Raw genomic sequence first — 15,701 nt, 5'->3', positions numbered from 1 at the left:
GGTACATAAGAAAATGTCCTCCTTTCTTGTGGAGTGGGCGAACGCCTTGGCAGGACAGATTCATCTATGGATTGCGCCACACGTCCCTCGGTAGTGTACACGACACTCTGGATCGGGCCGTACGTCCTCGACAGAAATCGTGTTTAATAATAATAATTACACGATACTTTAATAATTTGTTTCAGCTTGCGAAGCTAATTGATAAGTTGAAAAATCCTTTGAATTTAATGAACTACTATTCTTGCTTGTTAAAGAATTTATTGTTATTCCTGTAAATGATATTTAATTGATAAATTGGAAATTATTTGAATTGAAGGAATTTAATTAATATATTGATAATTATTGCATTTGAAGGAATTTGATTAATTTCGCTAATTAAATAAATTATTTTAAATTCTGTAAATCATGCTGATTTAAATATCCTAATTGTATTTCAATTATTATTATTGACCCATAGTGAGTGTCAAAGTCGGCCATCTCGTCTCTACCACTTCGAGATTAGGCTTGATACTTACTGGGTACACATTTTTTACGTACTCATACTAAACTTGCTGCACTTTTTGTGCCGAAACTGAGGCAAGTACTAGTGGGGGACCTATTGTCTTACACCCACGTTATCCAGGGGCATAGTGACGAGTTGTTCCTCTGATCCGTTCTGCAGCTACTAGTGTCTCTCTTTGTATTTTTCATTATGTCTATTTTTATTTCAGACAGTATTTGAGGTTTTGTATAATCTACTAGATGCTCATACACTTATGACACCAGGTCTTGGCATACATATTGGTAGAATTTGGATTTTGTTATTTCTCTTGGTTTTAAATTTTGTCAATGAATGATTAATTTATTAAGTTGGCTTGCCTAGCCGTAGTGTTGGGTGCCATCACGACCTATAGGTGAAATTGGGTCGTGACAACATGGTATAAGAGCCCTAGGTTTACGTAGGTCTCACATGTTATGAGTAGGCCTAATAGAGTCTTGCGGATCGGTACGGAGACGTCAGTACTTATCTTCGAGAGGCTATAGGGTGTTAGGAAAATACTTTTTTTCATATTCCATCGTGTAATTAATGTAGTACTAAATATCCTTCTCTTATTCTCTCACAAATGGTGAAAACACACTCGAATGACGTTCCAGACCAGGGAAGAGCTACTCCCCCAGTTGCTAAAGGCCGAGGCAGAGGCTGAGGCCAAAGCCGAGGGAGGGCTTCAGCCCGTGGTAGTGGGTGAGGACTTCCCAGGACTGTTTCAGTTATGCCGTCAGTGGGTCCAATAGAGAATCCCATTATTGAGGAGCAAAGTGAGGTGCCTGTGGCAGAGCCAGCTTCGGTGGATTTCACATCTGCACCGGCATTTCAGGATGTCATGGGTTGTATGATGCGGTTCATGGACAATATGACTCAGGCTGGTTTATTTTCAGCAGACCCAGCCACATCTCAGGCGGGCTGAGGAGCATAGACACCTACCGCGCAGGCTCATGCTGTATATTAGACCCAGGGTGCACTACCCGTGGGTGGAGCCCAGCCAATGGCAGCAGCAACACCTGAGCCTAGGTCAGTTGTAGTCGCATCCTCAGAAACTATTGGACAGATGGACTGGACTACATCCTCCTTTCTTTGGGGTGAGCGACATGAGGATCCCCAAGATTTCATTGATCGATGCAAGGATAGACTGTATAACATGAGGATATTGGAGTCTCATGGGGTAGACTTTGCTACTTTTCAGCTAGAGGGCAGAGCCCGTAGATGGTGGCAATCTTATGTTCTTGGCAGATCAACAGATTATCCTCCCATGACTTGGGACAGGTTCACCCATTTCTTCCTGGACAGGTATATTCCACCCTCCTAGAGGGAAGAGTTGTGGTTTCAGTTTGAGCAGCTCCAGCAGGGTCAGATGTCAGTGAATGATTATGAGGCGAGGTTTTCTGAATTATCTCTCCATGCACTTATGATAATCCCTATTGAGGCGGAGAGAGTGCGAAGGTTTGTAGCCGGTTTACATACTGGTATTCAGGCCACTATAGCTCGAGAGGTTGAGATGGGTACTTCTTATGAGCGAGTTGTGGAGATAGCCAGGAGGATTGAGGGTGTGCGTTAGCGGAGCCGAGAGCATATTATGAGAGATAAGCGGTTTAAGTACACTAGAGAATTTAGAGGTGCTCCGTCTTAGGGCAGAGGTCAGTTCGTGAGGGGGCAGTCCAGCAGACCCCCATATCTAGCACCACCACCTCCTCGAGGTACTCCAGTGCGACCTTATCTCAGTGCTATACCAGAGAGTTCCTACCGCCCACCAGCTATTCAAGGTCCTCCCAGTAGGTATTCAGTTCCCCACGGCCAGACACTTAGTCAGTAGCCCATCGCACCGAAAGGTTGTTATGAGTACGGGGATCCCAGTCACATGCGGAGGTTTTGACCTAAGCTTCGGGGTAGACCAATACAGCAAGGTCAGCAGCCTATGCTTACCGTACGAGTTTCTCCACCAGTAGTCCGACCACCAAGAGGTGGAGGACAGATGGGTAGGGGTCATCCTAGAGGTGGAGGTCAGCCAGGCGGTCCAGCCAGTTGGCGCTCCAGCTCGGTTCTATGCTTTTCCAGTTAGACCAGATGTAGAGGCCTCAGATGCTGTGATTACAGGTATTATTTCTATTTGCGGCAAAGATGCCTCAGTATCATTTGATCCTGGATCCACATATTCATATGTGTCGTCTCTATTTGCTCCATTCCTGGGTGTTTCTTGTTAGTCCTTGAGTACTCCTGTTTATGTGTCTACTCTTGTAGGCGATTTTGTTGTGAACCCAATTTACCGGTCCTGTATTATTACATTCTATGGTTATGAAACTAAAGCAGATCTCTTATTGCTTGAGATGATTGATTTTGAAATTATTCTTGGTATGGAGTGGTTATTTCCATATCATGCTATTCTAGATTGTTATGTCAAAATTATTACCTTGGCTGTTTCATCTTTGCCTAGGCTAGAGTGGAAGGGTTCGTCAATTAGTTCATTTAATCGGGTTATTTCTTTTATAAAGGCTTAACACATGGTTGAGAAGGGTTGTTTGTCTTATCTAGCCTATGTTCGGGATACTATTTTTGCAGAGACTCCGTCTATTGATTCAGTGCCAGTAGTTCGGGAGTTCTCCGATGTATTTCCTTCAAATTTTACAGGTATGCCACCTGATCGTGATATTGATTTTTGTATCGACTTGGCTCCAAATACTCAGCCTATATCTATCCCACCATATCGCTTGGCTCCGAAAGAATTGAAAGAACAACTTGAAGAGTTACTAGCCAAAGGGTTCGTCAGACAGAGTGTATCGCCTTGGGGTGCACCGGTATTATTTGTGAAAAAGAAGGATGGAACAATGCGGATGTGTATTGATTATCGCCAATTGAACAAAGTTACTATTAAGAACAAGTACCCGTTGCCGCGTATTGATGATCTATTTGACCAGTTGCAGGGTGCTAGTGTGTTCTCTAAGATCGACTTGAGGTCGGGGTATCATCAGTTAAAGATTCGAGATTCGGATATTCTAAAAACTGGTTTCCGTACTAGATATGGTCATTATGAGTTTCTGGTAATGTCTTTCGGTTTAACTAATGCCCCGGCAGCGTTTATTGATCTGATGAACAGGGTATTCAGGCCATATATTGATTCGTTTGTCATTGTCTTCATTGATGACATTTTGATCTACTCGCGTAGCAAGGAGGAACATGAACAACATATGAGAGTAGTGCTTCAGACATTGCGGGAACAAAAGCTATATGCTAAGTTCTCTAAATGTGAGTTTTGGCTAGAGTTTGTAGCATTTTTGGGACATATTGTATCGGGCGAAGGTATTAAAGTTGATCCCAAAAAGATTGAGGCAGTTTAGAATTGGCATCATCCCACTTCGGCGACTGAGATCACGAGTTTTCTGGGTTTAGCAGGTTATTATCGTCGGTTTGTGGAAGGTTTTTCATCTATTGCAGCACCTTTGACAAAATTAACCCAGAAGGGTGTTCGGTTCCGATGGTCCGATGATTGTGAGTCAAGTTTTCATAAGTTCAAGACAACATTGACTACATAACCAGTGTTAGTGTTACCTTCCGGTTCGAGAATGTATACAGTGTGTTGTGACGCTTCACACGTTGGTTTGGGTTGTGTATTAATGTAGGAAGGGCGAGTTATTGCATATGCTTCACGTCAGTTAAAGCCCCACGAGCATAATTATTTGGTACATAATTTGGAGTTAGCTGCGATTGTTCACGCCCTTATGATTTGAAGGCATTATCTTTATGAGGTGTCTTGTGAAGTTTATACCGATCATCGCAGTTTGCAGCATTTGTTCAAGCAGAGGGACCTAAATTTGAGGCAACATAGATGGATGGAGTTACTAAAAGATTATGATATTACTATCTTGTATCATCTGGGCAAAGAAATGTGGTTGCAGATGCCTTGAGCAGAAAGGCGGAGAGTATGGGTAGTTTGGCTTTCATTTCAGCAGAGGAAAGGCCATTAGCCTCGGATATTCAGTCCTTGGCTAACAGACTTGTGAGGCTGGATATTTCAGAGCCCATCCGAGTTCTTGCATGTGTTGTTGCTCAGTCTTCACTATTTGAGCAGATCAAGGCTTGTCAGTATGACGATCCACACTTAATGGTTCTTCGAGAAGCGGTACTAGGGGTGGTGCCAAGGAAGTTACTATTGGAGCGGATGGCGTTCTACGACTCCAGGATCGTCTATGTGTTCCTAATGTGGATGGACTGAGGAAACAGATCCTAGAGGAGGCACACAGTTCTCGGTATTATATTCATCCAGGTGCTACGAAGATGTATCGTGATTTGGGGCAACATTATTGGTGGAGGCGAATGAAAAAGGACATAGTTGAGTATGTAGCTAGGTGTCTAAATTGCCAACAAGTTAAATATGAGCACTAGAGGCCAGGTGGCCTACTTCAGCAGATAACTATACCATAATGGAAATGGGAACGCATCACTATGGACTTTGTAGTTGAGTTGTCGCGGACCTTGCAGAAGCTTGATGCAGTTTGGGTCATTGTTGACAGATTGACCAAATCAGCACATTTTATTCCTGTTGTAACTACGTATACTTCAGAGAGGTTGGCCCAGCTTTATATTTAGGAGATAGTTCAGTTGCACGGTGTGCCAATTTCTATCATATCAGATAGAGGCCCTCAATTTACTTCACATTTCTGGAGAGCAGTACAGAGTGAATTAGGAACCCGTGTAGAGCTCAGCACAACCTTTCATCCGCAGACCGACGGGCAGTCAGAGCGGACAATTCAGATTTTGGAGGATATGCTCAGGGAATGTGTGATTGACTTTGGAGGTCAGTTGGATCGTTTCCTGCCTTTGGTCGAGTTTGCTTATAATAACAGTTACCAATCCAGCATCAAGATGGCTCCACTTGAGGCTTTATATGGCCGTCGATGTCGTTCACCTATCGGATGGTTTGAGCCCGGTGAGGCTAAGTTATATGGTACTGATTTGGTAAAGGATGCGTTGGAAAAGGTAAAGTTGATTCAGGAGCGACTTCGTACAGCACAGTCCAGGCAAAAGAGTTATGCAGATCAGAAAGTGCATGATTTATAATTTATGGTAGGTGAAATAGTTCTCTTAAAGGTTTCGCCGATGAAGGGAATTATGAGATTCGAGAAGAAGGGCAAGTTGAGCCCAAGGTTTATAGGCCCATTTGAGGTGTTGAGACGAGTTGGGGAGGTTGCTTATGAGCTTGCATTGCCTCCCAGTGTATCGGAAGTTCATCCGATTTTTCATGTATCTATGCTCCAGAAGTATCATGCTGACCTATCACATATGTTGGACTTTAGCACAGTTCAGCTAGATAAGAGTTTGGGTTATGAAGAAGAGCCATTTTCCATTGTTGATAAACAAGTTCGCCAGTTGAGGTCCAAGAGGATTTCTACAGTAAAGGTCCAGTGGAGGGGCCAACCAGTTAAGGAAGCGAGTTGGGAGGCCAAGGAAGACAGGCAGAGCAAATATCCACACTTATTTAGGACTCCCGATATTATTCTAAATACGTTCGAGGACGAACATTTGTTTAAGAGGTGGAGAATGTAATGAACCAACCAGTCATTTTAACTTTTAGAAACCCGTTCCCAAAAGTAATACTCCCCGAACATACTTTTATTAATTTATGACTTGCGGGGATGGTTGGTTCAGGATTTGAAAGTGTGTGGGTTGAAATCGGAACACTTATTTCCTTAAGTTAGCTTTAAATATACAAGTTTGACTTCGGTCAACATTTTGAGAAAACTACCCCGGAATCGGGATTTGACAATTCCAATAGGTTCGTATGATGATTTCGGACTTGGGCGTATGTTCGAATCGGGTTTTGGAGAATCCGGGAGCATTTTGGCGCTTAATAGTGGAAATCAACTATTTGAAGGTTTAAAGTTCTTTAAATTTTGTTTGGAATAGGTTTTTGAGAAATTGAAGTCCGTTTGGAATTTCAAGTTTGGGAATAGTTCCGTATAGTGATTTAAGACTTGCACGCAAACATTTGTGTCATTCCGGGTAGTTTAAGTACATTTCAGCGTATTGGAAGTAAATTGAAGAACTTGAAGTTCTTAAGTTTGATTTAATTTGGTTTGAGGTATGATTCTTAGATTTGATGTTGTTTTACACGTTCCGTAAGTTCGAGCAAGTCCGTTTTATGATTTTAAACCTGTTGGTATGTTCGGGCGGGGTTTCGGGGACCCCGAGTGTCAATCGGACTAGGCTCGGACCAAGTTGGAAGTTGGGAGCCAAAACTGAAGCTCCCAGCTACTGTCATAATCACACTTGTGCTTGGCCAGTCGCATGTGCAACATTCGCAGATGCAAAAGAAGCTCGCAGGCGCGGCATTCGCATATGCGAGATTTTGAGCGCAGAAGCGGAAAAGGGGAGGGGCAATCCACCGCAGATGCGGACGATTTGCGCACCTGCGAATGCGCAGGTGCGAAGCTCTGTGCGCAAATGCAAGAATTGGCCAGGCAAGTGAAACTCGCACCTGCGAGGACTTTTCCGCCGGTCCGGAGCCGCAGGTGCATTCCAACTTCCGTAGGTGCGAAAGACATGTTTGGCAGAAAGCTTAAAAGTACGGGAACTCACCATTTTTGCCCATTTTCTTCCATACTTGGACGATTTTGGAGCTCTTTGTGAGGAGTTTTCAACTAACAACTTGGAGGTAAGTTAATTCTACACCCTTTGAGTTAAATACATAGATTATGGGTAGATTATAACTAGTAAATCTTAGAAATCAAGGGTTTTGGTGAAAAACCTAGATTTTTATAAAAATGAGATTTTAACCACGAAAATGGTTATGGAATTGGATAGAAATTATATATTTGAGTTCTTGAGATTATGGGTAACGTTTTCATACAAAACATTTTAGAATCCGGGCACGTGGGCCCGGGGTGAATTTGAGGAATTTTACCATTTTGGATAGAGTAATTTAATTAATAGATGAATTTCGAATTATTCAACATATATTAATTATTTTATATAACTTTTGGATAGTTTCGGATTTTCAGCATTGAATCGAGAATTTTATGCGACGCGATAATCGGAAAGTGGACTTTGAGACGAGGTAAGTCTCTTGTCTAATCTTATGAGGGGAAAATTACCCCATAGGGATTAAATTGAATATTGTTGCTAATTGCAGGGGCTACGTACGCACGAGTTGACGAGAGTCCGTGCGTAACTACTATAAATGCTAAAGTCCGGGTAGTTTAGGACTCAAAGCATGAATTACTTGTGTAAATTGTATTCCTGAATTAATTAATATTAATTGATATATATGAATATATTGTGAATTGCTAGATAAAGATATTAAAGAAAGGAAATCTCGTATACTTGATTTTCTGTTTAAATAAATTAATTGTTATAAGAAATTATTTTTCCTCCCGAATTTATCTCATAATAAATATACTCTCCTTCCGGATGTACATAAGAAAATGTCCTCCTTTCTTGTGGAGTGGGATGAATGCCTCGGCAGGATAGATGCATCTATGGATCGCGCCGCACGTCCCTCGGCAGTGTACACTACACTCTGAATCGGGTTGTACATCCTCGGCAGAAATCGTGCTTAATAATAATAATTACACGATACTTTAATAATTTATTTCAGCTTGCGAAGCTAATTGATAAATTGAAAAATCCTTGAAATTTAATGAATTATTATTATTTCTTGTTAAAGAATTACTTGTTATTCCTGTAAATGATATTTAATGGATAAATTAGAAATTATTTGAATTGAGGGAATTTAATTAATATATTGAAAATTGTTGCATTTGAAGGATTTTGATTATTTCCGCTGATTAAATAAATTATTTTAAATTCTGTAAATCATGCTGATTTAAATATCCTAATTGTATTTCAATTATTATTATTGACCCATAGTGAGTGTCAAAGTCGGCCATCTCGTCTCTACCACTTCGAGATTAGGCTTGATACTTACTGGGTACACGTTGTTTACGTACTCATACTACACTTGTTGCACTTTTTTTGCCGGAACTGAGGCAAGTACTAGTGGGGGACCTATTGTCTTACACCCACGTTATCCAGGGGCATAGTGACGAGTTGTTCCTCTGATCCGTTCTGCAGCTACTAGTGTCTCTCTTTGTATTTTTTATTTTGTCTATTTTTATTTCAGACAGTATTTGAGGTTTTGTATAATCTACTAGATGCTCATACACTTGTGACACTAGGTCTTGGCACACATATTGGTAGAATTTGGGTTTTGTTATTTCTCTTGGTTTTAAATTTTGTCAATGAATGATTAATTTATTAAGTTGGCTTGCCTAGCCGTAGTGTTGGGCACCATCACGACCTATAGGTGAAATTGGGTCGTGACATGATTCTCGAGGCAACTTTCACCATATGAATTGGGATAAGTGTTCTCTACTCGATTTTGGGTATATTTCATGAATCTATCTTCGTTTTTGGTAATTAGATTGTGCATTTTATAGAGAAAATTGGGGTTTTGGCCTAAAGTTTCATAATACGAATTTTTGAGTCTTGAACATCGAATTGGGGTCGAATTTGAGTGAAACTAGTATGGTTGGACTTGTAATTGAACGGGTTGTTGAATTTTGTTAATGTTGTCGGGTTCTGAGGCACGGGCCCGGGTTGGGTTTTTGGCCAATTTTGGGCTTTTGATTCAAGATTTGATATTTTCGATCGAGATTGGTTCCTTTAGCATTGTTTGATGTATTTGAGTTATTTTTGGTAAGTTTTTGAGCCGTTCGGAGGCCGGAACGCCCAAGATGGCATTTTTAAGCATCGCTTGGATTGCTCGGTGTTGGAATTGGCTTGTTCGAGGTAAGTAACTCTTCTAATATATTGAGAATTGTTGCATTTGAGGTGACACACATGCTAGGTGACGGGCGTGTGGGCATGCACCATGTGGATTGGGACTTTGTTGTTTCCATGGCACTGTATAGTGGTCCTACTTTGTTTATATCCGTATTTTCACCATGTGATAAGGTAGTTAAGCTGTCAATCATGCTAGATATCATGTTTAGGCATTATGCCGATACTGTTTGGACCCATAGTGGTCGTTTCTTACTGTCATTTCACTGAATTCATTGATATTTAATACTCAGTCATATCCGTGCATTCATACCATATCTGAGTCTCAGATATTATTTATTGATACATCATATCATTATTCTCGGGCTAGTTTCATGACATTGTAAGCCCATGAGTGAGATTGGAGAGATTGATGACTAGTGAGGCCGAGGGCCTGAGTGAGAGTGATATTTTGGGATCGGGTAGCACGCCGCAGCATGTTATATTGATTATATGTTATATGGATCAGCTCTCTCTCTCTCTCTCTCTCTCTCTCTCTATATATATATATATATATATATATATATATATATATATATATATATATATATATATATATATATATATTATTGGATCGGGTTGCACGCCGCAACAATATTGGATCGGGTTGCACGCCGCAATAATATTGGATCGGGCTGCACGTCACAATAATATAGCGCCTGGGCTGAAGGAGCCCCTCCGGAGTCTGCACATCCCAGTGAGCGCAGTCGACTATATATATATGTGGATCGAGTTGCACGCCGCAACGGGCCTTATGGTCATATATGGATCGGGCTGCACGCCGTAGCAGGTATTGTACAGCACTGAGTGATTGAGTGTGCTGAGCATTGAGCATAGTGAGAGAGAATGCGATACAATGAGATTGAGTACTCCGAGAGTGTGGGTACATGAGCGCTCATCATTGAGATACATTGCATTTGACATGCGTACTTGAGATACATGCATAGAGATGCACTTCCTTCTGCTACCCGATTTTGGGGACATTTATTATTTTACCTGTATCTTGACATGTAGGCATAGAAAAGTACTTTTTCTCATGCTATCTGAAAATGAAACATCTTACTATTTGTTGAAAGGAGTTTTTGGAAAAAATTACAGTTTTCAAACTTAATCGTACTTTGTCTTTTTTCGGTAAAAAGATTTGGGTTTTCACTGAGATACTTGAAAAGAAATGCCTATTTTTTTGGAACTGTGAACAAACTGAGCCTTTTATTTCCGAGATACTCTTTTGTTATTGTACTATTCTGTTATGAACTGTGGTGGAATATTGGTGTTGTACCCGACCTTTTTGTTAGCTCGTTACTACTTTCAACCTAAGGTTAGGCTTGTTACTTATTGAGTACATGAGGTCGATTGTACTCATACTACACTTCTGCACCTTGCGTGCAGATGTTGGTTGCTGATGTTGTTGTGTTCGATGGGAGTTGGATTGAAGAAATACCCGCGTCCCGGTTGTAGTTGCCTCTTGTTCGTAGTAGCCTTAGATCTATAAAACTTTGTTTATGTACTTTTCAAACAGACTATGTATATATTTCATTTTCGCTTTGTAAACTATATTTTTAGAAGCTCATGATTCGTACTGCCAGTTCTTGGGGAATGTATAAGATTCAAATAATTTCTTTTGATTAATTGTCCTGTTAAATATTATTGAAATTAGATAGTTATTAGTTGGGTTACGTGTCATCACGACTAGTGGATTTTGGGTCGTGACACTTCATGTCCAAGCATTCTTACACGTAAAATAAACTCTATTAAGTTCAATTGTAGCACAAATTAGCATCCAAACAACAAGCAAGTATAGTAAATAACGTCGAAATATATGGAATTATAGCACGGCATCAACAAGTCTCTTGAATTGGCCAAAATGATGTTGTTTTCTGATGAAGAGAAGAGAAGAGAAAAGAGGGAAAAAATAGAAGGAAAAAACTTAAACATAGTGAAGGGAGCTAATTAATTAACATCCCTTCAATTTCTAGCCAAGAAATTAAAACTACTACTACCACTAAAGTCCTCATGCGTTCTCCTGTTAAATCGCTTGGTGTTCTACCTGTTTCTTTAATTTCCACACAAAATATTGTCTTTGAGACTTCATAGTTTGGTTTCTTATTTTTAAGAATCTAATTTTATGCATGGGCATAAAAAGATATTTGTACAATCAGCTCACTTATAAGGTAAATTTTTATGATTAGTATTAATTGATATATTATAAAAAAGGTAACTAACCGCACCGGTTATAATATGATAGCGAAATTTTTAATCATTAAATCTCATCCACCATTTCTATTTGCACCTTATTCTAAATCAACATTGATAGATATATTTTTGGGTGTATCAATTAACAATTGAGTAGTTTTAAAGGGTGGAAAGTGCATTTTAGGTACTAAGAAGCCTAGCTCGAAGGTATTACTCAATACAATAGCCCTCGTTTTATGTTAGACTGTAGCAATATGAATCTAGGGGTGGGTGTTCATAAAAAGTCGAAAAATCGAACCAAATCGACTAAACAAATCGATACTTTTTCGGTTTGATTTGGTTTTGGTTTTGAATTTTAATAACCGACCAAATAATTTATTTTAATTGAGTCCTAAAATTATTCATCACTATTTGGTTCAATTAACATCAATATATCTTGATAAATGATAGATTTCTCAAAGAGCAATTGATTTGATAGTGTTATGTTGATAATGTCCGCCGGAATATGTGTTTGATAGTGTACAACTCATATTTAAGAAAAAACCGATAAATAATCGAAAAAACGAAAAACTGACAAAAACTGACATATATCGAATCGATAAAAAACCGACTTAATTGATTTAGTTTCTTCCAATATTTGAAAAATCGACTTATTTGGTTTGATATTTGTTTTTTTGGAAAAAATCGATCCAAACCGGAGTACCCCTATATGAATCTATGCTACTTATAGGCTATTGTGTGGTAGCGCTTATTGGATTTCGTAGATTCAAATAGAAGTAGAATGTAGTTCTCTAAAAACGAGGAGGGACAAGTCTCCTGAATTGGCCAAAATGATGTTGTTTTGTAATGAAGAGAAGAGAAAAGAAAAGAGGAAAAAGATAGAAGGAAAAAAAAGAGATGGTTTCTCTAATAAATTTTCATAACTTTATGGATTGTTTGTGGGCGGATATTGTGAATACTTGAGGGTTGTGGGGTAGAAATGATACTAGGTAATCACTCTAAAGGGCTGTTATTTAGGGATTAATCAATGTGTCATGAATTTTAATTTTTCCTTTCAATTTTGAAGATTTAACTTAAATACTCATATACCTAATCTCTTAAACTAAAAATAGCCGGTAGATGTATAATATATGCATAATTCATATGTAATATATGTATACATCTATAATCAATATATAATCTATATATATATCGGATAGAAAATATAAATAATGAATTTGGTCGGCTATTTTTTAGGACATAAATGTACTGAATTGTCCTGAATTTATGATTTTTAGATCTAAATTTCAAGACAAAACAAACACTGGCTAATCTCTAAATAGCAGACCTAAGAATAGTTGTTCGTGTACTTCCCCCTTTCTTTTTCCATTGCTTGTGAGGATCATAAATTAAGAGGACGACGGCGACGACAACAACAACAACAACCAAAAAAAAAAATTAAAAAATTAAAAAAACAAATGGACTTTTGAATAATAATATTTGAAAGATAGATTTTATTAAACTCCTAAAAGGAGAACATTTCAAAGTCATATTTGTGACATTGATTTTACTCATTATTTTTGTGTTTGCGTTGAAGAATACAATCAAAAATTGACATTGGAATTGAAGGCTTGTCCAGGTTTCCAGCCAACAGGAATGACATTGGGAGCAGTAAGTTTCTTATTGAACTCAGTTGTGAGCCTAAGAGAATATGGAGCAGGCTGTGTTGAAGGGTTAATATTAGTACTCCATGTTGCCCCAAATACATGATTCATAGTTATTGACTGCGTAGATCTTGCTGGCACAAGCTCCACTAAATTAAGATCACCATCTCCACTTTCAAACTCTACATTTACTGATAAGAAATTAGCATTAGATCCCGGATCCACCTTGAATGCTACATTTGTGTTCTTGTATACGCACGGTACCCTACAATAACAAGTACAACTGATTATAAGAAATATTCTTTGTGCTGTCAGTATATATAACTTTATTCAAAAAAGTATACACCTTTGGTAAGAGATTGGGATATTTCCCATATTACGTAACGCGTTAGCTTGTCCAGGCTTGGCCATAGCTCCCATGGCAATTCCACTTAGATCAAAATGAATAGCACCTGAACACCCAGGGCATTCATCTGTAATGGTTACAGTCACTGGGTTTCCTGAGCAAGGGCCTAGATTACATTTCACCTATAATTGAACAAGATGTACAAGTCATGAGTATATAACATTGACAAGGCAAATTAATGAAGTCTTAGACATTAGAGCAATTTATCGAAGGATTTCACTCATATATACCGATAGTGCAAATTAATTTTTGCACTATTAGTTAGTGCATTTTAATATGTTATAACATGTTACTGGAAGTGACGAAAAACTAAATTATGGGCAAGAATTAATATGGACCTGGTAGCAAGCCCCGCAGCCTAAGCCTTTCCTGTAGAGAGGAGGATTTCCAGCAGATACAAAGGAATTATAAGGGGTTTGTGATACAGCATTTGTATATCCACAAGCTCCTCCATCTTGCATTACAAAAATGAAAATTAATTGTATGGTCCAATTAATAACAAATCTCATAAAAACAATTAAAAAGATCGAGTTTAATTACCCTGACTGTGTGTCGAAATCAACCTTTAATATATATAAATTAACTTAACGAAAACAAATGTTGTATGCATTAATAAAAAAGTTTTATTCAGAGTATAACATCATTAATTACCACTTCCTGCTCCATTTGGAGCGCCATAATATGTTGCTACAGCTGGTTGAAAACCAGCTAAAGATGCATTGAGTGTTTTAACATGTGCACAAGTGCAGTGTTTAAACAAACATAGAGCTATAAAAGTGAAAATGAGAGGGAGATTAAAAGCCATAATATGCTTGGTTTACTAGATAGAACAAGAGTTTATTGTCCTTAATCTTTTTTTCTAATTGCTTGGAGAAACTCTATGGTATGGGTGCTTCTTTTATAGTGGAGAAAATATAATGCTTACCAAATATTAAGGAATATTTGATGTCTAAAAGATATTAATGATCCTCCATGTTATACTGTAGTTTTACTTACCATAATGGCAATATATTAAAACTAATTACCAAAGAAGTATATATAACTCTTGATAGATATATAGTAAGTTAGAGCTGACCATATTGACTAAATTATCTTACACAAAGAAGATCTTGCTAATTTACCAAAATCATCCCTAGGTTCATTAAGAGATGATAACTACTTACTATTTCACATGAAATTATCTCGTTGATCACTTGCCAATATTCTTTGATATATTTTTGTCTAATCTATTAAAAGATCTTGAGAATTATTTTCTGAGTGCTATGATCTTGAGATACTCTTCAAATCCTTATATTCTATAAATTCAGCTAGCCAATAAAAATATAAAACATGCTATTTACTTGATAGTGAAATTTAAAAGTAGACGCATGCACATATACGTAGGAAACTTTCATAACTAACTTATGTTCAGACAACTTTTTTGTGGATAGTACAATAGTGGTAAAGTATGTGTACAAATGATAGATTATGCACAAAATTTATTACTGCTTCGTCTCAAATTATTTGTCGTACTTCTCTTTTACATGTCTTTTAAAAAATATTAATTAGGCGGAGGGTTGAACTATTTGAACGATTGCATATAGATGTTTGTAACATGCAGCGGAAGATAATAACAATCCTAGGCCGATCTTTTCGTATTTAAAATTTATTTACATGTCAAAGATCGAATCTAAGACGTACCTGGTGAAGAGAGTCTCGTTGCAAAATTTATTCGATAGTGCGAAGACTCTATGCTTATCCACACCGAGACCGATCCTTGCTATCAACTTTTTGATCAATGAAACCCGTGAACAAATTGAATGAAATATTATGCTGAAATATTTCTCAAAAATCTCAACTCAACGGTAGAAGAACAAGAAACACTTTTTCTTGTAATTGTATTTTCTCTCTTGGCTTTGTATTGCATTCTCACTTTCTCAAGAATTTCTCAGGCAAATTTTCTCCATCGCCTTTCATATAGCATCACCTATAAACTCTTTTTCTATTTGATTGAGGTAATGATTTACTTAGGTAAAAATTTATTCCAAAAATAAACTTTATTTTATATGGAAATTCGAAATTCCATCTAATTGGCATCGTGACTGCCGATTTCAAATCCAATTCCAATTGGAAT

At 38.2% G+C, this 15,701-nt stretch overlaps 1 protein-coding gene across 1 annotated transcript; it reads right to left on the bottom strand.

The window, feature by feature from the left end:
- Window positions 1-13,122: 13,122 nt before the first annotated feature.
- On the bottom strand, window positions 13,123-14,438 carry LOC107807841 (expansin-B11-like). Its single transcript, XM_075248535.1, has 4 exons — window positions 14,240-14,438; window positions 13,927-14,042; window positions 13,529-13,710; window positions 13,123-13,447 (listed from the first exon to the last, which is right to left on the bottom strand). Exons 1-4 carry the CDS (start codon window positions 14,391-14,393, stop codon window positions 13,123-13,125), a joined length of 777 nt encoding a protein of 258 aa, XP_075104636.1. The 5' UTR covers window positions 14,394-14,438.
- Window positions 14,439-15,701: the final 1,263 nt, after the last annotated feature.

The sequence above is a fragment of the Nicotiana tabacum genome, unplaced genomic scaffold (genome assembly GCF_000715075.1).
Source record: "Nicotiana tabacum cultivar K326 unplaced genomic scaffold, ASM71507v2 Un00001, whole genome shotgun sequence".
Taxonomy (NCBI): domain Eukaryota; kingdom Viridiplantae; phylum Streptophyta; class Magnoliopsida; order Solanales; family Solanaceae; genus Nicotiana; species Nicotiana tabacum.
Note: the sequence above shows the minus strand (reverse complement) of the source record. Positions and strands in the feature narration are given on the sequence as shown.

What these genes read in the sequence shown, in the direction of transcription:
- LOC107807841 (XM_075248535.1), bottom strand. Translation starts at nt 14,393, where the DNA reads ATGGCTTTTAATCTCCCTCTCATTTTCACTTTTATAGCTCTATGTTTG. An exon ending in TCCAAATGGAGCAGGAAGTG is followed by an intron (nt 14,043 to 14,239) that starts GTAATTAATGAT and finishes TTGTAATGCAAG; the next exon opens with ATGGAGGAGCTTGTGGATAT. An exon ending in ATCCCAATCTCTTACCAAAG is followed by an intron (nt 13,448 to 13,528) that starts GTGTATACTTTT and finishes TTGTTATTGTAG; the next exon opens with GGTACCGTGCGTATACAAGA.